Here is a 26,436-nt window from a genome sequence, read left to right on the forward strand (position 1 = left end):
GATGGTGAAATGTCTATACTGCCAAAAATCTGTTGAACACTGAAACACTCTGAATTGTTTTTGTTGGTGTGGCACATTTGCAGTTTTTCTCAGTCGCTTTGGCACATTTTCAAATCCGTAGCAAATTTCTCAAAACTTCTTGTTTAATCTTAACACCATCTAGTCATTTGTGCACATCATGACATATTTGTCTTTTTGCTGAGTTAGCAAGAAAGTTATAGGAAGCCTCAATGTTTTGTTGTAAATTATAAATGATCACTGTACTGAATGAGTGAAACAATCCACTGTGCCAGGTATAATTGCTCAGTAAATTATACATGCAGGGAAGTCCTGAAGAGGTCTCATTTATATCAATCAATATAGAATGACTATAAAGATGAATGAATGTGTGAAGGAAATAAATGAGAAGGTTCAAACAAATCTGCTCTACTCATGTTCCTGTCTGCTCGTGTAACAGTGGGTGCTGGTTACAAATGTTAAAATATCATGTGAAGAAAAGAAAAGAATACCTGTACATTTCATCAAAATTCACAAAATCATGTGTCAGGTCGTGTGTTATCAACCATTCTGATGTCTGATGTGCTAGATAATACATCCCTTCAATACTACCATATGAACTACTGTAACTGAACAACAACTGGACTGCAACTGTAGTGATCAGCAGTTGAGTGTGCATCACTGACTAGAGCCAAATGATCAAAGTCAAGTCACCATGCTTATGCAGTCCTAAAATAACTGTACATTTGTAGCCTAGTCAGACATAGTCATTCTCAATTCTCAATACAATACTATACAATAAGAATACTATATAGGCTACATCAGTCAAGGAACCATTAAACACATCCATACAATACCTGTATATCTGAGTAGAAATCTGGCCAATGTGTGTGAGGCTCCCTGACACCATTATTTACAACACCCTGCCATGTCTGTAAGGGAGGAGCTGTTACTCGAGTGTCATGTTAGAGAAGGTGTAGCTCCTCTCCTCTGGCTGCTCCAGGGCACTGTGCCTCACCTGGCACAGGTAGACTGCGCCCAGGTCCTGTGTAGTGGGCACCAGCCTCAGGAAGGCCCACTGGGAGAAAAGGCCGCTGGGGTTCAGGCTGACCGGGGAGTTGAAGACGCCGGCGGGCACGGGCTCTCCATTCCGTAACCAGGAGACTGAGAGTGCGTCGGGGCTGAAGGCCTCCACACAGAGGCTCAGGGTGCACTCCTGACCCACCTGAGGCTGGGCGGGGTCACACTTGATGAACTTCAATGTTGGGGGCGTGCCTGGGGAACACATGATTTTGATGCCACCGAGAGGTGGGGAAGTTAAGCGTCTCACGAACAGAAAAAGATACAAATACAAAGTATGGGGAGTACAGACAGAGCTGTAGACATTTGGCCCGACTCATGTCAGTCAACAACCACACATTACTTTTATATTCGTCTAAGCATACAAAGCGCTTTACAGTGAAGACAGACCTTCAATACAACCACCACTAGTGTAGCACTCACCTTTCAGGTTAACGCGGTAGGTCAGGTCCTGGTAGCCTGGCTCAGGGAAGCTGCTGTGGTACGCACGACACGTGTAAACTAGCCCCTCCTCCATGGCGGTGACGGTCAGCTCCGTGGTGCTCCACACGCTGTGCAGCCCCTGGTAGTCGGGGAAGGGGCCGTACTGGACCACGGGCCCCAGGAGCAGCTCTCCGCCGGGGCCCCACCACTGCAGCTGCACCTGGGCCGGGTAGAAGCGCTCCACGCGGCAGCACAGTAGCAGCCGCTGTCCCAGCACCGGGATCTGGGGTGCGCTGGAGATTTGCAGGAAGGATGGCTGGGCTGCAGTCAGGACCATGATAAGAGGAACTCAGTCATATTCAACTCTGACATGTTCAACATCAGCTAATGGATGCTAAACTATTTATCTATCAATCTATCTGCATACATCCCCCTCTTTGCAAAAATGAATTGTCTTCTTTCTTGTTTATATATATTTGTAAGCGCTAGTTTTTCCTTCTGAACATGCCTATCTAGTTATCATGTATCTTGGTTCTGATGCTAGGCTGACGATGATGATGAATCAGCTGTGACAGAAGTCACATACAGATACAGATACAGATACAGATACAGATACAGATACAGATACAGGAGACGTTATTGATCCCCGCAGGGCAATTCAGTTTCAGCTTGATCTCTCAAGCGGCCATGTGACTTCGCATGAGTAATGTCTCACTCACTTTTAACACTGAGCGTCATCTCTCTGGTGTAGGTCTGACCTTTGTAGGTCACCACACACCTGTACCTGTCTCCATCATTGCTCACTGTTGGGCAGAGGGAGAGGACAGACACCAGGTGTGTGTCGTCCGAGTGGAGCTGTGACTGTTTGGTTAGGTCCTCCAAAGATGGTGCCTTTCTACACAGGGCCTGGCTCTCCAGGGACTCTTCGGAGACCCATGGACCAAAGGGGAGCATCCTGTACCACTGCACCTCTGCATACTTGGGTTTCACTCGTCTGATCGTGCATTTGATGTCTGCACGAGTGTTGGCATAGATGACAGAGGGAGTGTTGATGTCAGATATGCTGGGTGGCACTGAAATATGAAACACAATTCCACAAAGTGATTTTTTTTTTCTTTCTGTATTTTATTTCACACTTCTATGACACTGGAGTAGAACCTGCAGAACTTGTAGAACTTAGATTCACACATACTCACCTGTGTGAAGGTATAAGTACCCAATCACAGCTGCTCCTAAGGTTACAAACACTAGGAAGATACTGGACGCCACTGTTACAGCTATGAGTACAACTGGGTTATGAGGCATCTCTGGAACAAAAACCAAACACAGAGATGGCTAAGTAACCCTGTTTCACAGAAAGAGTTGGATTTACAGGTGTCAGCAGCAGCAGTTTCTAGAAACAGAAGCTCAAGTGTCTAAAAGTCTAGTGTCCTTCATTGTCAACCTTTTGGACAGCCAATAACACTTCAATACTTCAATAAAAATATAAATGCAAAAAAAATCAACGTTCATTAGACTCACCAACAACACTCAGTTGGACAGTTTTGTTTTGAAGCGTGTTGAAGGATCTGTGCTTGATCTGACAGATGTAAACAGCCCCGTGGTTTTCAGTCTTGTTTCCCTGAATGGTCATATGACTCTCCTGGCTGTAGGTGAGGTCTGGGTTGCGCCTACGAGATTCAGTGCACACGTCCACCTCCACAGATTCATTCTTGTGGCCAAGCTGCCTCAGCCACCGGACCTCCAGGCGCTCAGGATAGAAACCTGTGATTTTACAGGACAAGGTCGTCTTCTGTCCATCGAGCACCGTGGCATGTTTTGTTAGCAACAGAGAGGGTCGAGCTGAAATCATAGGACAGTTTGTAATCAAACACAAATGAACACAGTTTGTGTGAATAATTGTATAGATATAAATTCTGCATTTGGTAAAGGAAAAAGACACTGCCAAGGATATTTGTATACTTAAATAAACCATTGGAAATAAAGTGAATAGGGAAAGGCTTAATTCACATTAATTCACATTAAATGATAATTGACTGTGATGCAGGACACAAAAAAACTATTTATCCTGGTTTCATAGGGCATAATGACTGTTACTCTTCTGACAATCAGAAAAAAAATATGAATTACCTGACACTTTAAGGGTGACTGTGGTCTTGTGGTCAATATCTAGTCTCCCTACAACGTTACAGGTGAAGTTACCATCATCAGTCACACCTGGATTTGTCAAATGCAGAGAGGCCTTTCCCTTTGGTAATTCATTCAAGTTCACATCATATCTTGGTAAGTGCGGAGTTATATTTCCATCCTTGAATTCAAACACTTTGATTTTCTCCAGCAGGTCTCTGCTGACCTTCCCCTCAAACTGCCACAATACATTGACGTCTTCGAGCCGAGTACCACTGGGGACCTCGAAGGGACAGTCAAGAGTAATAGGCTCGCCAATCAAACAATTTTGTTGCACTGTATCTGCAACTGCACCTTAAAGATAAAGTCAGAGTTGGCCAGTGAAAGCATTGCTTTAAATTCAAATGCAAAATCCACGTTGGTAGTTTATATTCGCAGTTAAAGGTGCATGAAGACCCGGATCAAAGGTGAATCCAGACTTGTTTATGCCAATCCCTCACTGTAAAATGAGCTTGAAATTTAATGACAGTCAAGTGAGGAGATTCTTACCTGAAAGTTGCAGATGGATCAAAAGACAGATACATATTGAAACATGATCATAATTGAGGAAAATCATGTCTTTTTCTCCTTGAGAATATGTAAGGACATTGTCGAAGTAACTTTTTTGTCACACTCTTGCAAACTCAAAGGTCAGTTTTATTACACCTTATGCAACACTTGGACCAATGAGAAGAGTGGGGGCAGAAAGCTTAGGTTTCGGTTTTGGAGACAGGGTTGCGTGCATATTCAGGGACACGACTGAAGGCAAAATAAATATTATTTAAAATATGTTTAAAATAAAACAAATTCTGCAAAAGACAACAGATTGAGGACTTATTTCAGATTTTGATCTCCATGAAAGGGGGACAGGAGAAAACCCCCATGTGGTGTTTCACAACTATTCAGTATTTTCAATCATGTGATGAAAACACTTTTCTCTGCAAATTAGCATATTTTGCTTGATGACAGTTGTAATTTGCAGGTAATTTGAACATTTTGTTATAACTTATTTTGCTTTACTTTTAGTTAGAGCGGTATAAGAAATGTGTGTTCATTGCAGTGTATGATTGTGAGGTTCATCATCTATAATTGATGTTAAATATTTAAATGATTCAATTATAACAATTTATTTATAACCAACCAATAGCCTATTCAGCCATGTCATGCTGTACTAAACAGAATCCTAGGAAAATTCAGTTAGTAACTGCACCTTAGTCAATGATGACCAGCAAATAGCATGTTGTTAGAGCATATTCCATACATTTAGCAGACACTTTTTCAATCCAAAGTGACTTGTCAGTTATATTGCAAGGAATAACTTTGTCCCTAGAGCAACTTGGGGTTAAGGGCCTTGTTGTTCAAGGTCACAACGGAGGAGGCCAGGAATTGAACCAACAACTTTCAGGCTACAGCACGCAAGCCATATTGCTCACTAATCAGAGAATTCAGTACAACAAAGTGGTAATTTCTAGTCATCATTTTTTCTTGTTGGTCAGTCCAGTTTGTTACATGGAGTTAAAGTACCTGACAGGATGGCATTATCCTGTTATATTCCATATAAAACAAGGTTTAGTGTAAAGACACTGTAGATTGCAGCCCTGGCCCTGTGAAGGCAGCCCTTATGTATAATTTGCAGCTGAACATGTAGCCTATGACAATGCTGTACTGTACCATCAAAATCTACATGGCAAATCTGGTTTAATTTTTGACAAGCCAACCACCGACACCGAGTTGGGATTGAAGAAGTAGTTTATTTACATAAAAATAACCTCATGACAAAATTGAAACGTTAAACACCGTGCCATCAAGCCAGTGGATGTTGTTTTACAGTCCTACGGGATCTAGTCACCCAACCATAGACCGCTTCCTCCCTCTTAGTCTGACTTCGTCCAATTTCTTGATCACTGCGTGGGCCTTTTTGGAGGTCTTGGTGTAACTTTTTAGAAGCCTCTGGAAAAGTTGCTCAGTGTTTGGGTGCGTGCTTAGGAAAGCTTTCTCCAGCACATACAAGTCCACTCCTTTATCCTCCGGCAAAGCCGAAGTGTAGCTCAGCCCAAAGTCGATCAGGAACAGCTCAGGTCTGACACCTTCCCCTGACCCTTGTCGTAGTAACATGTTAGACGTGGTTAGGTCGCCATGAACGACATCCTCATCATGCATTCTAGCCAGGATTTGGCCCATCTGCTCTGCTAAGGCATTGAGCCCCACCAGGTCTTGACCAGAGGCTTGGCTGGAGGCAATGTGGTCCCTCACCATGATGGCGCCTACAAGGTCTTCCATGAAGATGCAGTGGGAGGTGTAGTCCACAAAGTAAACAACCGGGGTGCTGATGCCTAGACAAGACACAGAGGTGACAGAGGTCACAAAGATGTTCAACTTTAGTTAGAGAAAATAAACAGAACAAATTCTAAACATCTCAATCACCTTATTATTGTCTATCTTATTATTGAGCACTTTGACAAACTCCATATTACACTCATGGGTCTGTCTCTGAAGGCTATTAGAATACGCAGGCAGTCCAGTATGCGGGCTACTTAATTAGGGTAACTAGAAGTGTGATCCAGAGGTTATTGTGTTGCATTCTGTCACTGTGCATGAAAAATGTGCTGTAGTAGGCTACATTTCAAAACCTTCCCAATCACCGGGTAACTGGTGCACGCACAATGCTATATACCTAAGGCTCATCATGCTGGGTTTACTCTATGGAGCATACGTGTGAAAATTTGTAAATTATTCTACAAAGTTTTGTAGTTACTCTGTGGAGTCTTTGCAGTCACACAACTACTATGCAACTTGGGAAATGAACACCGTTCACACATTTTCTTATATCGGTCAGTTTCAGGATGAGCCAGGTATTTATCTTTGTATCTCTTAACATATCACTAAGGAGTTAACAGACGTACTTATGCTATCCAAACACAGCTAGCTTTGATAGTTAACTCACCTGCTTTTCTGCAGCGTAGGATTGCACGCACCTCCTGAACAGTTCTACGGTGCGTCAGTTTTTCATCCAAGACTGGATGTCGATAGTGCTTCGGGAACCGTTCTTTAATTATAGTAGGTTTACCCAAAAGTGTACCACGATATACCCTGGCCTCCGCTCCCTGTTTGATCAAATTACATTTATTGAGGTATGGCATTTTATTTTCGTCGCTGTCTGACGCCATGTTTCACCCATGCGAAATTTCAGCTCTTCTTCTTTCAGTTTATCGGCAGATTAAACATAATTTCGCTCATTACCGCCACCTACAGTATGCCTTGCCTGTCTTACCAGTGTGTCGACAGGACATTTGATCCATTTTTCTGGTGTGTTCAGAGTACGCAGTTTGATGTCCTTGCAAATCAAATCTAGCAGTACTTAGTGTTTTATTGTGCCTGCCTGTGTGTATGCATGTCTTAGGTGTAAAATGGTACATCATAGTCTGTTTAAGTTGTCAAGTATTCTGTGTGTGTGGTTGATCTGACCGTCTAATTCTGAAAGGGGACGGAGAGTTGACCTCACCAACAGGCTGGACTTTTCTTATAAAACATTTAAGATAATGACACCAACAAAGATTGTTTTGATCATAACAGCATTACTGAGCTATACTTCCTGTCACAGCTCACTTTAAAATATCTTCATAGACCATCACATTTTTCTTAAAAAGCACTGTTCACTGAAATGATAGTTGCAAATATAAATGGCAAACATGACTGATAGTGAAGCACATACTCAGCCTGTTTTAAATGTTAAACTAAGACAACACGCAGGAACTTGACACGCAACAGCTTGCTTTTTGTCCCTGTTTATTGTAATTAGCAAATTAAATCAGACTAGGATTGATGCAGACTAAACAACCTAAAATATACCAACAATATACAATGTCAACATAAAAGCAAGTAAGAGAGCAACAAATGGCCATTCAGACAAAGGGACTTTAACATATGTTACAAATAAAAGGTGTTTCAAACAAAACGGTATCAAATGAAGTCCAGTTTCAGCATGTTGAAAGGAAAAGTCCATCCATCGAGGGGGCTGAAACTCCTCACACTTATCCCACTCTGAGGGGCGGAGCGACAAGGACCACACCATCACCACGAACGAACAACATCGGAATGTTCCTTTTCGTGGACTGAAGGGCGGGAGGAAAAAGGGCTTTAGTAACTTCTCTGACAAACACAGATGAGATTTTACAAACTGTACAAAATAACATCCAACCCAGGAAATTACTGGATTGTTCTATTCCTACTACCAAAGTAACTGGACAAGACTGTGTGCTGCAATATTTGCCATATAAACCGCTCACAAAAAGTAAGGAAACTTGACTTTGGCCTATTATATCTCCACTTTAATAATACCAATCAATAATTGGAATACTGCCATCCCACAGCAGAATGTAGCCAGGTTGGTGACCAGCATGAGAAGAAGGTGCCAAGCTGTTGTGGCTGCATATGGATCCTCTACACTCTACTGAGGACCCTTAGCCTAGAAATCTACTGTAGACGCACCCTAGCGGCCAAAAATATTTTTGCCTAGCGGGATGGACTAGGGTCGCACCGTTGAGGACAAGCCTGCGCCAGGCTCCAGTTCAGCCTAGCCAATCAGAACGCTCTATCTGTGTACAGAGTCCTTGAGCCCGAAGGCATCACGCAATAAACAAATCAGAAGCAACGAAAGGCAGGTCTTGGCATCTAACTTATCTTTCACACACAACAGCACCGACTCTAACCGACGATAATTACATTTAAAACATTCTCCTGCTTGCTAGATTTTCTTCACTGTTGATTCGCTGTTTCTCTTTGAGTTTCCACGTCCACGTTAAGGCTGCTACGTCTATCATTGTCCTATACTTGTTGCAGAGCTGTGTAACATCTATTTGCCTCTGTCTTGGTAAGTTCACACTTGAAAAAGCGACTCTAATTGGAGCTGCCAAGTGTCACGCTTTGAGTGTGACAGACAGTCAAAAAAATGTTCCACGAACGCATCTCACTGTCGCTTGCAATTTTCTGAAACTTGGCAGCCCTGTTGCCGTTTTGCCGACCGGCTACGATTGGTCACAAATGCTGGCCTATTACGTGCAGAGGCAGTTTGAAAGACAACTGTTCATCCCACCCACAGGCTTCAACTCTGTGAATGGTCCGACCCCAGACTATACATTTCTGTGTAGTTTGGCTTGCCAGGCTAGAGGACCCTGACACTGAGTATAAAATGAACGAATGTATGCCTAACATGTTATGTTTTCCTCATTTCTGTGGGAGAGTGCAATCGTCAATGCTTGAAGTAACAAAGGTGAATTCCAACAGCATAACAGGCCATTTTGGCACATTTTTTGTTGACACTACTTACACGTTTGCTTGTGTTGCTCATTCCAGGATTGCCCTATGCTTACAAGCTATACCTCATTGTAAAGGTGACATATCAACGATAAAAATGATATGATACACTTTAGTGGTTGGTATTACTAAAGGGGAGATATAATGGGCCAAAGTCAAGTTTCCTTACTTTTTGTGAGCGGTTTACTTCTCTAAGGCAATGGTTCTCAAAATGGGGTCTGCAAAATAGTTTTACATTATAAAATTGTACTGCATATCTACAGACAATGATTATTTTATTTAATAAAACAAGCAAACTGTGTCCATTACTCTCAAACCAGGGCTCCAGACTGACTTTTTTTTTACTGGGAGCACAGGAGCCCCTTACTGAAAATCTCAGAAGTGCAAACAAGGGTCCAACTGCAGAGCCGCAGACATATAGCAACCGATCTACCACGCGATCTACCTCGCGCATGCTGTGCTTCAACTCCTGCTCTGTATAGGCGGACACGGGTTGCTCACTGATGAAGCACCCAATTTTGTTCCTTTTGAAGTTCGTCCTGTGGGGACTTATTTTCCGATAATTACCGGCAGGCAATACATTAAAACACAATTCAGTACTGTGAATACACAGGGTAACCTGGGAACACAGACTTAATTGATTTCAGGTGCTAAGTGAGTGAGTGTGTGAGGCCACATGGGCTCAGATAGGTATTTTCAGAGCCATAGATAGAGTTGCGACACTCTTTGATGTTGCCGCCACGATCAACAGTTCCAAAAAAAACTGTGCTGAATGGCTGAATCGCAGGAGGGTGGGATGTACTTCTGATGCTGGAAGGTGTAATCAATTAACTCATTGACTACTGACCAAGAGATTGGCTGTCAACAGTTCCAAAAGCCCCATAACGAGGAAATAGCCTGGAAAAAGCGCTGCCATTTTTTCCTATGGAGGTCTATGGGAGTGTCGCCACTCTGTTTTATCTACCGCTCTGGGTATTTTGGGATTGGGACAGCACTTCACAAGATCACATGTACCTTGGCGATGTTTACTAACAAAGACGTTGCTAAAACTTGCACCATGCACGTGTGTGTCGTGCGTGCTGTTGTTTACCTTCATTTCCGGATTTTTCTATGATCTCCGTGGTAAACGTCACAACACTTTGAACTGTGGGTAATTCCCTTAGGTTAAGTCTGCACCGATGCAGACTCACGGAAAGGGCTCGGTAAGTGTGTACTCAAACCCTCGCGCCCGTAATTCGACATTGGGACAGCCCTAAGCCCTTACGAATTTCGCGAGAACGCGCACCAAAGTCCGTGAGTCCGGACATTGGGATTGAGCCAATTACTTCTAGCTGGTAAATTGCTATATGTCTGCGGCTCTGCAGCCAGACACTATTGCCCTCCCCATGAAATCAAAATGGAAAAGCTGCTATGCTACAGACCATATTTTGTGCATTCCCTCTATTTTGTATCGGAGTTATGCTCATAATTGTCAAAAGATTTAGTTTGTTTATTATTGCGCTTCTCAACTGTAGGGGGACCCCAAGAGCAAATATTCTTTAGTGCTGCTTTAACATAGTTGTCAACTTAATTACCAAAGAAAAACATAATGAAACATGTTGATGTGTCGATATAAGTAGGAAAACACATTACTAGTTCGCTTATCTATGCTTGCCTTGTCATGCTGCAGCAGATGCAATTTACCTTATAAATTTCTTCATACGTCTCCTCGTCAATCTCAACTGTTGTTACCGTCTCCTCCACATCTCCGAGAATCATATTCAAATGTTGATCATAAGCCTACACATAAACAAATAGATACAGCTGTAGTTACAAATGTGAACAATGCGACACATAACGTCAAGACAACATTGCAACAAGACAGACAAAGAAACTCAACTTACATGCAGTCTCCCTCGTAGTTCTCGGTCATTCCGCATCTTGACGTAGATCCTCTCATCCAAACTAAGTCGGATAAGATCAAGGGGTTCCTCGACCGTGTTGGTTGTTTGTTGCTAAAAAATATATAGTCACATTGTACTATTAAAGTTATATAGTCAATTTTTCCAACTAACATCATTGTTTGCCGAGTTGACGGGTTGTTACCCCTAATTTGACAAAAGAGAATGAGATGGACTCAACTCGAACTAAACATAGGGCTAAATGTAATGCATTTCTCGTTTTATATTACTCGTGTTTTCCTCGTACCACCATTGGTTATTCACGTATGATTTCCTGTGGAAGCCAGCGAAGTTCGTGAAGCTGTGAAACCAAGAGTTTACACAGAGTCGCTAGTCCAATTAACGAATGTTATTCAGTCCATATAGCATGCCAGCTATTAGCTAACGTTGAGTATTTTGAAAACAAAATGTAGTAGCACCCTGCAAATGGACTGTAGTTTTTCTCAGTGTCGGATATCTCCACTGAAATACCAAATTACGTAACTACAAGTGTTAAACATTATTATAGACACACATAATTAGTGCACATCTCTTCAATACAAACCTGCTCTACTTCGTCCGCCATGCTTGCCTGTTTACCCAGCATGCAGTTCGAATATTCCCGCTGTCATTGTAATCTCGCGACAATTTTACAGACGCGCATTTTCTTTTTTTTTATTAGACCAGATCAGCAAAATCAATGACCTGGCTCACTCAACAGTGTAAAAGAGAATTAGCAGCTATAGAAAATTATTAAGGTTTGGCATAGGTAAGACTATTCTGACCCCGTCAAATAGCCCTTGCACGATACTTTTTTGGAGAGTAGGCTACGTGCTTTTGTTTTACTAAATTGTGCGCTCATTTTACTGTCTTTCATTTTACTTTGTTTTACTTCTGACTTCATGATTTGCTCATTAACAGTAGTGTAACGTTAACGTTTAAAATCCCATACACGCATTTAACGATCGTTGTTGGTGTTGATACTGTATGTGTATGGGGTCAGTTTTTTTTATTTTTATTTTTTAATTGGGGTGCCCAGTGATATCGTTTAGATGAAATTGGATAGACTTTTATGTGGCTGTAATAGCATTAGTCAAGTTGCCATCGTCGAAAAATATTTTGGTCCTTGATCTCAAATATGGCTAAAGCACACCAAAACGCCAAGGCCAACCAGCTTATGGTTACGGAGTGTAAAATGGCACATTATAGGTAATAACAGGAGTGTTCATTCTCATGCCCATATGTTTCTCAATAAGGTGTGTCCATGTGCTGAGACCACAGTGATAGGCATGTAGGCCTACTAGGCCTATATACTGTATGCATATCAGTTTTTTTGTTTTTGTTTAAGAAACTGTACATTTATAGCCCTAAAATGACACAGATGCATGGTTTATTTCATGAGTCTGTATGGTTCCTCAAAAATCCACTTTGTCTTGGCACACCTGTCAGAGAACCACTATAGGTACTGGTATTCACGAATAGTCAAATAATAATTTTGCCATAGTATCATAGCATATAGCCACACTATCACAGTAGAAGTTACTAATGTTAGCCTACACTGTTAATAATCTGTTGGAATCTTACTGTCACAGAGAGTTTTTTCCCTGGGAATTAATAAAAGCATGTTGCTGTTTATTGAGATGGATGTAAGGCAGCCAGCAGGTGTAAGATGCGATGTGTGGAACCACACGGCTCAGCCCTGCATGCACCCGCCCGGACTCAAACCCGCAAACCGCAGCCCCTTGAATCGGGAGTTGGGGATGCTGGCTAAAAGCCCAGGCTGCAAGCTCTCTCACAAGCACAACTCTAAAAGTGTCAGGAAGGAGGTTTGCACAACGTACACATCTACATACAAGCTAGCTAACGTTGCACTCAGTCCACCTAAACCTCACTCATGATCCGGGTCAGGGCAACAATGTAACCTGGGTTGTGTTGAACTGCACAGCTCATTCTGGCATTCGCCCAGACTTGATCCTGCAAACAGCAGCAATTTGGATTGGGAGTCAAGATTGGTAACAGTTGAGATTCTCCTGGGGCAGGTGGCGTGTTACCTCCTCAGGCAATGGAGTCTAAGGGTGCCTCTCATTTGGTCTTTTATACATCCTCCCTTCCTCCTCGGGCCTCGATCCTCACTGATCTACATAGAGAATGATGGGGCGGCAACAATGGGATAGTCTAGTATCCAGTATTTATAGATCAGTGGGAACGCCCCCTCGAGGATCGAGCATCGAGGAGAGAGTTTGAGAGCCACCCCAAGTGTCCACATTCTCCATTGTGTCCTTAACCATCTTTCATCTCAGCATCTGTGCGTTCCTTGATGAGCTGAGGAGATCAGCTCAAACCGGAGTGAGCAATTGCCACACAAGTGTCATCTTTCAAAGAGGACCATAAAGACCAAATACAGATAAACTTACTGATGTGGCTGAGGTGCAAGGAGGTGTTGCATCATCAGACGTGAGCTCTGTGGCGTCTAGGTCCTTTATCTCCTCAAAGCCCATCTCTGCTGAGCAGATGGAAGGGGACACAGTTTCCCCAACAGGTCCTTTGGTGTTGAAGGTCTGACCCGCACCCAGCCATGAGTGTGTGACGAGAAGCACTTCATTCTGTGTGTGTATTACTGTATGCCCAAAATACCCCAGTGTTCAGACACAGTCCTGGCTCTGTAAATGGGAAACAAAACAAAGTAGCTTGACTGTACCAACCGGGGCATTCTTCTTTAGAACTTGAGTACAGACTAAAGTTAAACAACTCTGATTCTGATCATCAATAAATTATTACAATGAATGGGTTTTATCCACTTTTATCCACAGGATTCTGTAGAGAGGGCCTTCCAAATCTGTATGGGACTCCCTCCTAAATTACTGAAAGACAGCCAAGAACTGGTTCAGCTAGTCAACTACTATTCTTCAACTGTTCGGCTTAAACTGAAGCAGTATTCTACAGCCAATAAATATTTTGCATACTTTACTGTCTTGGTCTGTTTGTGTGTGTGTGTGTGTGTGCGTGTGTGTGTGTGAAAGAGTGAGCCAGCGAGTCTGTGCGTGTGTTTATGAGAGTGTCAAAGGTGAGGTTTGCAGGGCAATGCAAGCCTTGGCCTCGTCCTGCAGCTGAACCATGCAGGTGATTGGCTGAGTGACCAACATCATGGTGTGTCTAACCAGAATGTGAAGAATGTTCTCGGGGAGAAACGCCCAAATCCCTGTTTACATCAGCGTCCGACTCCGATCTGATGATTTTAAGGGTCCAGGCCGGGGTGCACTCATGTGCGCTATAGGTAGACTACCATGCACACACGACCCATTTCAAAGTGAATCCCCTAACAGAAATTGGTTCCTACAGACAGATTGTTGCATCATTATTGAATGACAAAGAATGAGTTGCATTGTCTATTTGTCTAGACGTTTGCTATCACAACTACCACGTATGTGTGCAAGGAATAGCTCTTATCTGTTGGTTCCCTTGTGGTAAGATCTTTTGATTGTTTTAGTTGGCTGACCCACAGAAGTGTTAACTGATGCAATTGACGTCGGTCTATATGCAACTGCAGTCACGCAACTGCAACGTTAGTTGAGTATGGCTGCATAGACAGCATTATATGAATCAAGATGAATGACAGACTTATATGAATGAAGGCAAAAGGCAAAATAATAATCATTAATCATAATGACCATTTTTGTGAAATCTGACTATTTCAGTTAGAGATTTGTTGGAAACCGGTAGGCCCCTGGCCTGCACTGATCCAGTCTTGTGAGTGATGGCATAAATCAGTAATGTAGTCTGCTACATCAGATATATGACATTTGTGATAAGGGAGCCATTCAAAATGAACATTCCAGGTTAATTTCTTGCAAGAGTTGCACATACTACTTAAGTCGTTTGAGCAACATCAATCATCACAATCAAAATACAGGTTAAATAAACCATCTTCTCATTGTTGGCTGACCTTGACAAATAGATTCTCTAACCCTGACACTCAAATTTAGTACAAGTTGGTCTGTTGTGCCGGTTTAGCTTCTGTGAATAAAACATAAAGCAACAATCATTAGCCTACAATCAGCACCCATTCTGATTAAAACAAAAGAATGAAAGAAAAAAAGAGCACATACTGTAACAAAGTGAAATGATGAAAATGAGTAAAAATCTTTCTCTCTATACATATATACAGTATACTCACATATGAGCGCGCGCGCGCGCGCGCACATACACACACACACACACACACACACACACACACACACACACACACTCTAAAAAATGCTGGGTTAAAAACAACCCAAATGTAGTTATTTTCAACCCAACTGCTGAGTAAAATGGGGTCCAACACAGCATTGGGTTATCTCAACCCAGCAAATTGGGTTATTAAATTTAACCCAGCGGATGGGTTGATATTTTAACCAATGTGTTGGGTTATTTTGACACGAATGTTTAGTTAAATTTACATAATGTTTGGGTTATATTTGAAACCAAATCCCCAAAAAATCCACTGGTTCATTTTTAAAACACTTCACTTAAATAGCCAAACTTAAAGTCACACATTTTGTTGACAGCTTGGATACAGACAATATATTATATGAGAAATGGGCAAGAATAGCCATGCAATGAAATAAAACAGACATGATTATTTATTTTATACTTTTCTTTATTTTTGAACAGTCTGTGATAGGCTACTTCCATGAAGGCAGGCAGATTCCACGGTCCTTTTCGGGGGTCAGCCCTGTCAATCAAAGAAAAAAAAAGAATCAGTTATTTACAGAGCTTTATATCAAGACTTCCATGAACCATTATCAATGAATGATGTTGACAAACATTAAAAATCCACCAGGAGACCTAATATTATGGCGTTGTTTTAATCCTAGCTGCTAAGGTAATACAAAACGTGCGTTTGGAGATGAGCTGGATAGCAGGCTAATAAACGTAATTTCAGTAGTGGCGATGCTAACGTTAGCTAGCCAATGTTAGCACGTTATTCAGTCAGTGGATCCAAGGTGTTTGTAACGCTACTACCAAAATACACCCAATAAGTAACATGGCTATAATATGAAGCTACCCTAAATTAGTTAATAAGATGTTGTTTGCCATGATTATTACCGTCAGTTACGTGTGTTGGGCAGAGACTACTTCGCTGTAGCCTAGCTAACATTAGCTGATAAACCTCAGCTGCACCACAAAGCATAATTGTGTTACTTGTCTGCTAACATTACCAGCTGTTATGCTAATTTTAGTTCGTTGTAAAAGTTCGTTTTGTTTCTGTTCAGCGGTTCTTATACCCAGTGAACACAGAACTGTGTTTTTTATGAGTCTGTCTTTGTGTAGATTTAACATGAACAGATATTGTAAGTTAATGTTAACTTAGCTTAACTGCTAGCTAATATAGCTGTCATGCTTGAGGCTGAATGAAATCGTCAGGCAGAATATTCATTCATATCACAAAGGGTATGTCTCTGGGTGGACTTTTAAAATCCGTCTGGATTTCTTTTTAAAATGCAGAAGTTAAAAACAGATACATACCTTCCGAAATCGCCTGATTTCCATTGCATTTGTTGGTAGCAGCTGCTGGACTGGACGGTTGAAAGAATATGTCTACGGATTTTTTTCTTCAACCTCTCAAATAACTATGCAGCTGTGTTAAATAATTTAACACAGCTGCATAGTTATTTGAGAGGTTGAAGAAAAAAATCCGTAGACATATTCTTTCAACCGTCCAGTCCAGCAAATTCACCCAGGTGCTGGGCAGTGTGCTCCACATCAGGTGGGGGAGAGGAGGGGCACAGTCCTAAATGGTCAACCCAGCAGCGCTGTACTATCAACCCAACAAGCTGGGTTACAGAAATGACCCAATACGAGTTAAAACAACCCAATAAAATGACCCAGCAGCCTCAACCCAGCGGTTTGGTTGAAAAAATAACCCAGCATTTTTTAGAGTGCACACACACACACATAACAACAGAGCAGAGACAAGAGACTTGCTTTCCTGTCTGCCACGGTAATCTACGCACCCTTTTTGCAATCGAATGGAACGTTCCAAATTTGCAAAATTCAGGTGTTCGCACATGCTCTTCAGATTCTGAGGAGCTGAGAAGAAGGACGTTCGCCCATCCTGCAAGCAGCTCGGATAAAGAGCTCTAGTGAGTGAGAGTATTTACGATAACCAGCCGTCACCCCTAATAATCAGTGTCAGTGCTAGATCTTTTAATTTATTTTCCATTTGTTGAACATCTGAAGTGAATGTGTCGCCCGGTTTTTGTCTCTGCGGTCCTCCTGACCGCATACCTCTGCGATCAGCTTGTCCTAACAACGTGCAGCACTGTGCAGAATTACAGACCGATTATTGGTAAGTGTTTTCAAATTTGCTGATCTCAATATCCCTGCTGGGCTTTTAGACTGAACGTGACTACAGTGCACCTAAATCGTGTTTGAGGTTAAAGAATGTTCTGGAATAAACCCCAACGCACGCTCACGCTCACGCACACGCACACAATACTTCCTTGATGTTTTGATGTACAGTATGTCAGTCTTGTCTGATATTGTAACCTCACGTTTAGCGATGTCCAACAATTTCATAACCAGTCTAATAAAAATTGTGATGGATGTCGCGTTTGCTTTTTAAGGTGTATTGGCTCAAGAGAATTTAGAGGAAGACCTATATGCTCAAGGATCATCTTATATTGCTGCCTCATACGTCAAATATATAGAAGGAGCAGGAGGAAGAGTTGTCCCTATCAGGTAAGCTATAGGCCTATTGATTTCGGTATGGTTGTCATCATCATCTGTCAGTTTACAGTCAAACATGTAGCCTACACAAGTCGTTTTTCTGGTCTATTTAGCACTTCATTGTTTTCAGACATAGCCTTATGTTGAATCTATAATTGCCACAATAAACACACTAGCATAATCGCCTATTGACATTTTGGAACTGAACAGCTTGGCCAATTTGTAGGCTACAACATTAGAGTGGTATTTGTGTTAATGAGGGTGTTGAATCCATTCCTGTCCAATTCAAAATGGCTAGTTAAACAGGTGTGGTCAGTCACATTACTCCTGTATGATTTTGGTATTTGAAATAATTTAGATCCGCTTCAAGTTGATTATATTGTTGGATATTGAACACAATTTTTCACAAACCTTATCTGTGGCGACTGTGGACTGAGGCCACTCCACTCCCACGCATATTCCTTAACTCTTTAAAGCACCCCAGATGGTGCAGCCCATAATCCAGATCAACATAGTGCCCCAAACAAACTATTTACAAATATGCACTGTGTAGATGGAAACCAGATCAGGCGGTCTCAGCAATCCCTTAAACCACTCCAGTATTGTAGAAATTGGCCAAACCGTTTCTGATATATTGTCAGATAGACAGTAATGTGAATTTATGCTAATTGTACCCATTATGCAAATTGTCCAACATTATAGTTAACATCAGACAGTTTCTATGCTGGGGTTCCATACTATGTTTCTAACATAAATCTTTAGTGTACTCAAAATTTCCGGCTCCACAATGGAGCTCGATGAGCTGGCAAGTAGACTAATTAACTAATTAGTCCTCACCTTCTTTTGCCAGAATAAACCAAACAAATGAGGAGTATGTGAAAATATTCAACTCGATCAATGGGTAAGTTGCCTGATTTGTTTAAATCCATTCACCTTTGTCCTATGTATGAGATTCATGGAGGTAATTTTGTGTTTCTTTGTTTTTGCTGTTGAACAGCTTATTGTTGCCAGGCGGGGATGTAGACCTGCAAAAGTCAGCGTTCAGTAAAGCAGCCAAGATTTTCTATGATCTGGCAATAAAGGTACATTTCTTACTTCATCTTTCTTCTGTTGCAACCACCCACCCACAGATGCAGTGGGCTCACACAGGGCTTGAAGTTCTTGGCCTGTGTGCCTGAATTGAGGCGTAGGCTTTTTATGTGTCTTAAACAGATTATTAATATAATGATGACTGAAAGTGTCTGAGTACTTCAACTTTGTACATTTCCTGGTTCTTTTGTTTCCTGTTTGTAACCCCCAGGCCAATGATGCCGCAGATTATTTCCCCATATGGGGAACGTGTCAGGGCATGCAGCAGCTCACTGTTCTGACCAGCAACAAGAACCTTCTGACCCTGACCAACACCAAAGCTGTGGCTCTTCCCCTGACATTCACCCAAGGTCTGTATCCTGCTAGGCTTTACGAACAGAGATGCATGCTCTTCTGTTGAAGAAATCCTGTCGGATATATTTATTTATCAGATCAGATCTTATATTGAATGTTATCAAAACAGTTGTGATATATTTACTGTATCTAATTTATTTTTTCAACCAGGAGCTCAAAACAGCAGGTTGTTCAAGAATTTTCCGAAGGACTTGCTGCACTCTCTTGAAGTGGAGAACATCACCTCCAACTACCATAGCTGGAGTCTGTCTCTACAGGTACTAGCTTGTGTGTACCTGGTGTTAAGAGATTCAAAAGATTTGTTTGATTAGATTGACAGTACAATAGATAGATAGAACAATATATGTAACAGTGCCATGTAGAAATCGGTGAATTGTTGTACTACAGCACTGTAATTTAAATCTCTATATAATGTGATTTTACATGCTAATTTGCACTGCTTTGTAGAAGATATCTCGAGTTGTCATTCATTCTGTGCATGTCTTCACAGAACTGCTCTTGAAATGATTTTAGAAGACTTGTCTATCTATTATCTGAATGTATGCACCGCTTTCACGTTTCTCCACTGATTACGATGGAAGCTAATTGTTGCAGCATACACTCAAATGGAGTGCATCAGTTACGTGCCTAGTGTAGCCTGTCTGACTATGCATGCATGTCTTCACAGAACTACTCTCGAAATGCCAGGCTGAAGAGGTTTTACAAAGTCCTGACCACCAATTCTGATGGAAGGAAGGAGTTCATTTCAACCATGGAGGGTGTGTGTGTGTGTGTGTGTGTGTGTGTGTGTGTGTGTGTGTGTGTGTGTGTGTGTGTGTGTGTGTGTGTGTGTGTGTGTGTGTGTGTGTGTGTGTGTGTGTGTGTGTGTGTGTGTGTGTGTGTGTGTGTGTGTGTGTGTGTGTGTGTGTGTGTGTGTGTGTGTGTGTGTGTGTGTGTGTGTGTGTGTGTGTGTGTGTGTGTGTGTGTGTGTGTGTGTGTGTGTGTGTGTGTGTGTGTGTGTGTGTGTGTGAGAGAGAGAGATTGCTTTAAAGGGATTAGGTGGTCATAAGATATTTTTGGCAGCTGTTTTAAATTGATTTTACACACTCTCAGCTGATTTCAATGAAGTGACTCAGGTGATGATGCACAACATTTTGTAGCATTCGCACAACCGCCATATTGTCATTTCTCTGCACCACACCCTTTTTCCAGGGAAAGCAAGCAGGATGCAGCATACTGTAGATCCGTAGGTGTCCAATCCAAATGGTCTGCTTTCCCCGAAAAGGGGGCAGGGACCGGCAACAAAGTTCCCGGATGTGCCAGTCTAACATATTGAAACCATCGGAAAACCAAACAATCATAATGTATTAAGTTCATAGGGTGTTTGGAGATTGAAACTAGTCATGGTTACGCACAATTCACTTGTTTATCCAAGGTAGGACAGCAGGGCAGAGCATTCACAAAGCTACTGTGCCTCATATCACACCCACATCCAAAGGCAGCTGAGGGAGACCTTTCCTTACAGTTTCACTTTTAGTTATTGGGTTATGTTTAGTGGGTAATTTTACTTACAAATTATCAACGCTTGTGTGTGGACAAAGACCTTGGTATGCACCGAGAAAAGAGATTTACGTCTATTTTTCCACTCCATTCACACATTTGGAATGGAAATGGAATGGATTATTCCAATTGACTTACAAATGCAGTACAGTGCCACTGATTAAGTTCCTGTTCCACAGTGGTGCAGACATTTAGTACACCCTGTCGTTCCCTCTCTCTTGGTGCTCTCTTGCTGCATTGTTTATAGCATGGTGTAATGTATATCTCAGCCAGCGCCACTTGTTTCCCATTGATGGGAAAAGTGTGAATAAAAGCATACACACACACACTGGAATGCTGATAAAATAGTGATAAAAAATAGTGTTATGATTCCCTTTTAAAGTTTTTTGCATTGTTTGGCTGATATCCTCTGTTGTGCCCGTAGCATATCGCTACCCATTCTACGCCGTGCAGTGGCATCCAGAGAAGAGCCCGTTTGAGTGGATAGACAAACCTGGCATGATCCACACTGACTCTGCCATCCGGGCATCCTTCTACACCTCCCTCTTCTTCATCTCTGAAGGTGTGAATGAGAAGAGTATGCTACTGTGTGTAGACAGTGAGGGGGGAGTATAGTGCTGTATGCAAGAATTTATTTCTGAACTTTTAAAAAGGATTTAATGTCTTGCATCACATTATGTCTGCAAGTTATGTTATCTGTTACAGATCCAGATTCACATTTTGAAAAGTCAAAATTGTGTAGTGCAGTGTGATGCACCAGCTATCTAGATGAACATGTGAATTGATTAACTATGCTAACTGTGTGTGTGTGTTTATTTGTAGCCATGAAAAGCCAGCATCGTTTCCTTTCGCCCAGCGAGGAGGAGAAAGCGCTGGTCTATAACTACTGTCCTGTCTACTGCGGACTGGACAGCATATTCATCCAGAACTACTACTTTGACTGAAAAACACACACACACACACACACACACACACACACCTTACCCAAACACCTGCATCAAAAGCTTATGGTACTGTGGCTATGCTTTTGGTGATGTTAAACTCATCGACGATTTGTGCTCTTCAGGGTTTTCGCTGCATTTTACAGCATTTTATTCAGTCAGGCCAGAGATAAATGTTTTTAATAGTGTTTTGTTCACTCTAGAGTTAGAGGTATATTTTAGTGGAATGTTCTGGTATGTGGAAATGTACGTGATATGTGTAACTTGTGGTGTTTGTTAATTATATTATTGAACAGTGTTTTATGTATGTGATGACAGCATAGTCAGGAACAGGTATCAGGGTCAATGAAGTATCAGGATATGCTTCCACTGTTTCATTACAGCGAAATATCCATCCACACATGACAGCAATACTTGTAAACAGTGGCACCAAAAACCCATAGGTTGCGACTTTGTGTAAATGGATTAAAAACTATTTTATTCATCTCACTGTTTTGGTATTTATTTATGTATTTTATGTGTTGATGACTGACTGATTGATATACCAACTGGGTGATTATTATAGTAGCAAAGTAGTGAAAATAATGTATGAGTATTTGCTTCTCACCTCTATTATTTTCAGTGTTGCTTCCTGATAGTCTGTGGCTGTTAAAATTCATGTTTTGTACACTAGGTGGGGCTGTTGTATTTTATTATAAGTGTTACATTGTAAATAGGCAATAGTACATCAAAATATAGCATACTGTAGTATAGCTTATGGTACACAGATACAGAGAGAAGTTATGGTTTCTCCAAACATTTATTGTCTATGCCTTCAGAGTAATTTGGACTCTATGTTACATACTTCAACATTGAAAGCAAATGTAAATGGTTGAAAGATTTTGTACAAACTCAAAAACAGTTGAAGTAAAAAAGATAAACAAAATGTGCAATTTGCAGTCAGTTCTCAACATGAGCTTCCTAAACCTAACATGTCAGTACTATACTTTTCACAGTCTCAGATGGACCACCCCTTTGCAAGCTACTGAAGAGACGGGGGTGTACAACTTATTAAAAGTAGATAAAGAAAGGGAGAGTGAACGTTCTGATTATTATATCACAAACAAAACACATCATCTTGATCTGGGTCTAAATCTTCAAATATCTATTTAGCTATTTGGACAGTCATAACCTCGATTTGTCATATTACAACAATGGCAGTCCATATTATGGGCTAAAAGAGTTATAATGATTCTGTAGACATTTGAAACCCCAGGTCCTGTGTTCTGTGATCAACATTATGACCAAGGCAGCAGCACTACACAGCATTCTGAATATACAGTTATATTCTCTCCTTAAAGACACATTTTGTCTGAAGCTTATTCAAAGTTTCAAACATACTGTACCAATCATCGAAAAATATGAAAAAGTAAAAAGTAAGGACAGAATAACTGGTCACATTTTTTTAAATCCTAAGAAAGCTAGGACAAGTAAGTCTTAAAGAGCTAATAAAGAATGACTGTGCGTTGCTATGCATGTCTCATTCCCAACGAAGTAATGATATGGTTGGCTTTCACTCTTACCGCCACGATAAAGTGAACATAGTCCAACTGGATTCTTATTTACAGGCTCACTGGTACAGTAATAGCCAGAAATATTGTCTGCAGCATGTAGTTACTTCTTAAGAGTACAATGGAATATATCCATATTGAATACAATATGAAACCAAGTGGCACACCTACAGCCATTCAAACATTTAATAAGGAGCAAGGCATGTGTGATTCAATCAAGCATTCAACACATTAAAATGCAAAGAGCCAGGTCCAATAATAGAAGCTACTTTTATCATTCACATAATAAAAAAAAAATCAATAGGCTTAAGCTGTATTGTGCAGTCCTGACATTCTGATATGTCTCTGTAAATGTGTCGAAACTCTTTACACTTGACAATGCTCTGATTTTCATGTAGTTTGGTTTTCAGTACGTACCACTAAAAAGAATTGCCCGCTTCACATCTGATCCAGCCCTAACCCAGGAATTAAGGCATAGTTAATGCACGAACCACGACAGTAACAATAATGACTATTATTCATAGTAATTAAGAGTTTGGACGTGAGCATTTTAACATCAAAGGCAGCCAAACAATGTCCAATTCAGCTTGAGCGAAAGGAATAAACACTTTCAGCAGCGGTGCCAATGAATAAAATGTCATTGAACCCAAGAAGGCCATGTTTCAACTTAAATTCAAGGGTAATTTCAATAATAAGTGCCAGAGAGTTTGGGGTCTTGAGCAATTTCCATGGTTTCCAGCCATATCCCAACGTCATTTAGATATACTTTATAATGCACAGCCTATGATACTGGGTGAATATACCACCATGATCGGTGTGTACTGAGTAACAAAGAGTGAGAACACACTCGATAGTTTCCAAGTACATGAAACTAGAAACAGCGACTGCATTGGGATCATGGAAATACAAACTATCGAAGCGCTGTGACACACTGATCATAGAAGTGCAGTTAGATGTTTTTTGTTGGGGAAAAAAAGAAAAATGTATAATGGTTATATAGCTCTAAAGGCATACTACTGAGAACTGCACACACTTTGTGTCTCTGTATCAGCCCTTTCCATGCATTTGTACGGGCCCTTTACATGATCACCAAATGCATAAAAAACACCTAAAACAAAGTGTTGACGTGTACAGGGGACACAGGAACAACGTTCAACTATTAACCTTCATCACGTCATTAGTGTAAGCAGCCTATAGAGGCATTTTAGTTTGTTTTCACAACAAAAAACACCAACTGCATTTTTATTTTTAGTTACTGTGCACCTGGGCCGGTGTGTTGAAGTGTTGGTGGTGAATTGTGTGTGTGTGCGCATGTGTATGTGTGTGCATGTGTGCGTGTCGGGGGGGCGGAGGGCTACTGCCCCTCAGTGTCAGGTTAGAGGTGTGTATCCTCCTCCATGTTGTCCACCTCCTCTTTGCCAGGTTTGTTGACCAGGATATGCCAGCCTCCACTTCCTCCTACCCCACCACCACCTCCTCCAACTCCACCTCCTCCTCCGCCGCCGCCGCCACCTCCAACTGGCACGCCGTTGGCACTCGACTTCTTCTCCCGCAGCTCCGAATGGCTGTCGCTCGTTACATCCAGAGTGGGGTTGTCATGGCAGCCGTTCTCCAAATGGAGCTCCTCCCCACGTGACTTTTTAAGGGAACACACACACACACACACACACACACACCCACACACCCACACACCCACACACCCACACACACACAGAGGCAGAGATTAAAGATGGGATGGCAGCATCCCAGGAGACATGGGGGGAGTAAAGGGGTTTGGAAGGGTAGCCTTAACAATGGCCGAAGTTGCGGTGGATTGAACCAACAAGGATTATTTTAAGTAGAATTTAGAGATTACGGTGGATTTGCTCATCTGTCTGCTTAAGAACATAGTGGCGGAATGCTGATTTTCGTTGTGGGATTGTTGTGTTGTTGTTTTGTTGTTTCAGAAAGCATTTTGGCTAGTGTTCTTAGCAGACAATACCGTTCACCTGGCTCTCTTGCAGCTGCAACTGCAGCAGTGAGTGTACAGTAGGTCAGGTAATTTAGCTCAGAGTTCTATTAAAAGGTGTTGCTACAGACCGTATGAAATTGCACTGTGCATTTTCATACGGTCTGCAGCCATACCTTTCAATAGTTCATCAAAATAAACACATGGAAGATGTAGATAAACTATAATACAATTTAGCCATTACTCTTATAGGGCCGAACTCAGAAAATGCACATAATTCATACATAGACCCTTGAATAGTTTCTGCCTGGTTAATTACTTATCAACTTTTTATACTTTTATCGTAAGACTGTGTTGGTGAAATATGGACATCTGTACTTTGTATTTTACATTACATTACATGAACCAAAGTGCAAAAGTGGGTAAAAATGAACACACTCCTAAACCTTGTGGAAAGCCTTCCCAGAAGGGTTGAAGCTGTTATAGCTGCAGAGGGTGGACCAATGTCATGTTAAACCCTATGAATTAAGATTGGGATTTGACTGAAGTTCACAGGTGAGCGAATACTTTTGGAAATATAGTGTATAGTGAGAACCACCACAACCATTCTATATGACCAACATGTGCATGCACCAATAGATTGGGAGTAAAAGCAAAGTGTATGAGTGAGTTAGTGTGAGTGTGAGTGTGAGTGTGAGTGTGAGTGTGAGTGTGAGTGTGAGTGTGAGTGTGTGTGTGTGTGTGTGTGTGTGTGTGTGTGTGTGTGTGTGTGTGTTTCTCACCATGTTTTTCATCTTGGGGAGTCGGCGCTGCCAGCAGATGTAGATAAGACCCGAGGCGATGATGACCACACACACTGACCCGATGATGACCAGAACCACGAAGAGCTTGCCGTAGTCGCTACGCGTCTGACTGGGCCGGGCATGGCAGCTGGTCACACTGCTGTAGTTCTGGATGCCGATCTGGAGAAATGACATTCATATTCATATTATGTTAAAGTAAAGTCTCTGGTAAATGCTTTTATCCAAGAGACATCAACTTGCAACTGCAGGGTCTGGATTTAAACCCAGGCTCCAGTTGCTCCATCACGACCATGAGATTCTGAGATGGGTTTTTATCGGTATCAGATGTCTTACCTCGCGCAGCCCTCTGCGAATTTCTCCCAACATGGAGAGCACATCCTTAGTTGCAATAACACCTGAAGAGACAAAATGGCACCAGTAAAGAGATTGTGTACTAGTCATAATAATGTAAATATTACATATTACATAGTACATATCACATATGATGAGTCAGTTGAAATGGGCTGTCGGGGCTTTGCAGGACAGCTCATGGAATCACTAGAACATCTAAGTTGGGGGCCATGAGTTCAATGACGGATGCTGCAGAGAAAGCCACTTGTTGGC

At 41.7% G+C, this 26,436-nt stretch overlaps 4 protein-coding genes and 1 gene segment (V, D, J or C); 1 reads left to right on the top strand and 4 right to left on the bottom strand.

Annotated features, from left to right (window-relative positions):
• Positions 1–159: 159 nt before the first annotated feature.
• LOC134092649 (immunoglobulin heavy constant mu-like) lies at positions 160–4,313 on the bottom strand. The segment is given in 7 exon segments: positions 160–1,272; positions 1,501–1,821; positions 2,220–2,573; positions 2,697–2,807; positions 3,022–3,342; positions 3,631–3,981; positions 4,177–4,313. Coding segments are annotated over 7 exon segments (1,851 nt in total).
• A 1,084-nt stretch (positions 4,314–5,397) lies between these two features.
• tp53rk (TP53 regulating kinase) lies at positions 5,398–6,872 on the bottom strand. The gene is made up of 2 exons (XM_062544935.1): positions 6,611–6,872; positions 5,398–5,999 (listed from the first exon to the last, which is right to left on the bottom strand). The coding sequence occupies exons 1-2, from the start codon at positions 6,831–6,833 to the stop codon at positions 5,512–5,514; spliced, it is 711 nt and encodes a 236-aa protein (XP_062400919.1). The 5' UTR covers positions 6,834–6,872; the 3' UTR covers positions 5,398–5,511.
• A 563-nt stretch (positions 6,873–7,435) lies between these two features.
• Positions 7,436–11,574, bottom strand: lsm3 (LSM3 homolog, U6 small nuclear RNA and mRNA degradation associated). Of its 2 annotated transcripts, none has more exons than XM_062544875.1 (4): positions 11,464–11,574; positions 10,863–10,973; positions 10,663–10,758; positions 7,436–7,778 (listed from the first exon to the last, which is right to left on the bottom strand). In XM_062544875.1, exons 1-4 carry the CDS (start codon positions 11,503–11,505, stop codon positions 7,698–7,700), a joined length of 330 nt encoding a protein of 109 aa, XP_062400859.1. In that variant the 5' UTR covers positions 11,506–11,574; the 3' UTR covers positions 7,436–7,697. The 2 variants fall into 2 exon arrangements, with proteins under 2 accessions (XP_062400859.1, XP_062400860.1); XM_062544876.1 differs by lacking the exon at positions 11,464–11,574 and adding an exon at positions 11,167–11,419.
• Positions 11,575–16,951: 5,377 nt separating this feature from the next.
• On the top strand, positions 16,952–22,016 carry zgc:171566. Its single transcript, XM_062545675.1, has 9 exons — positions 16,952–17,229; positions 17,507–17,621; positions 18,460–18,510; positions 18,607–18,691; positions 18,910–19,048; positions 19,203–19,309; positions 19,720–19,810; positions 21,016–21,153; positions 21,414–22,016. The coding sequence occupies exons 1-9, from the start codon at positions 17,124–17,126 to the stop codon at positions 21,533–21,535; spliced, it is 954 nt and encodes a 317-aa protein (XP_062401659.1). The 5' UTR covers positions 16,952–17,123; the 3' UTR covers positions 21,536–22,016.
• A 2,441-nt stretch (positions 22,017–24,457) lies between these two features.
• Positions 24,458–26,436, bottom strand: part of podxl2 (podocalyxin-like 2) — a 20,412-nt gene continuing 18,433 nt past the window's right edge. Inside the window, exons 6-8 of the mRNA XM_062544942.1 lie at positions 26,167–26,228; positions 25,813–25,992; positions 24,458–24,718 (exon numbers count right to left, since the gene is read on the bottom strand). Coding sequence (XP_062400926.1) covers positions 24,458–24,718; positions 25,813–25,992; positions 26,167–26,228 — 503 coding nt within the window. The remainder of the gene's footprint in view (positions 24,719–25,812; positions 25,993–26,166; positions 26,229–26,436) is intronic.

The sequence above is a fragment of the Sardina pilchardus genome, chromosome 9 (genome assembly GCF_963854185.1).
Source record: "Sardina pilchardus chromosome 9, fSarPil1.1, whole genome shotgun sequence".
Taxonomy (NCBI): Eukaryota; Metazoa; Chordata; class Actinopteri; order Clupeiformes; family Clupeidae; genus Sardina; species Sardina pilchardus.

Coding starts and splice junctions, on each gene's coding strand:
- lsm3 (XM_062544875.1), bottom strand. CDS start 11,505: ATGCTGGGTAAACAGGCAAGCATGGCGGACGAAGTAGAGCAG. Junction 10,974..11,463: donor TGGCGGACGAAGTAGAGCAG/GTTTGTATTGAA, acceptor TATATTTTTTAG/CAACAAACAACCAACACGGT. Junction 10,759..10,862: donor AACTACGAGGGAGACTGCAT/GTAAGTTGAGTT, acceptor GTTTATGTGTAG/GCTTATGATCAACATTTGAA.
- zgc:171566 (XM_062545675.1), top strand. CDS start 17,124: ATGTGTCGCCCGGTTTTTGTCTCTGCGGTCCTCCTGACCGCATACCTC. Junction 17,622..18,459: donor GGAAGAGTTGTCCCTATCAG/GTAAGCTATAGG, acceptor TTCTTTTGCCAG/AATAAACCAAACAAATGAGG. Junction 19,310..19,719: donor GCTGGAGTCTGTCTCTACAG/GTACTAGCTTGT, acceptor ATGTCTTCACAG/AACTACTCTCGAAATGCCAG.
- tp53rk (XM_062544935.1), bottom strand. CDS start 6,833: ATGGCGTCAGACAGCGACGAAAATAAAATGCCATACCTCAATAAATGT. Junction 6,000..6,610: donor CCTACGCTGCAGAAAAGCAG/GTGAGTTAACTA, acceptor TGTCTTGTCTAG/GCATCAGCACCCCGGTTGTT.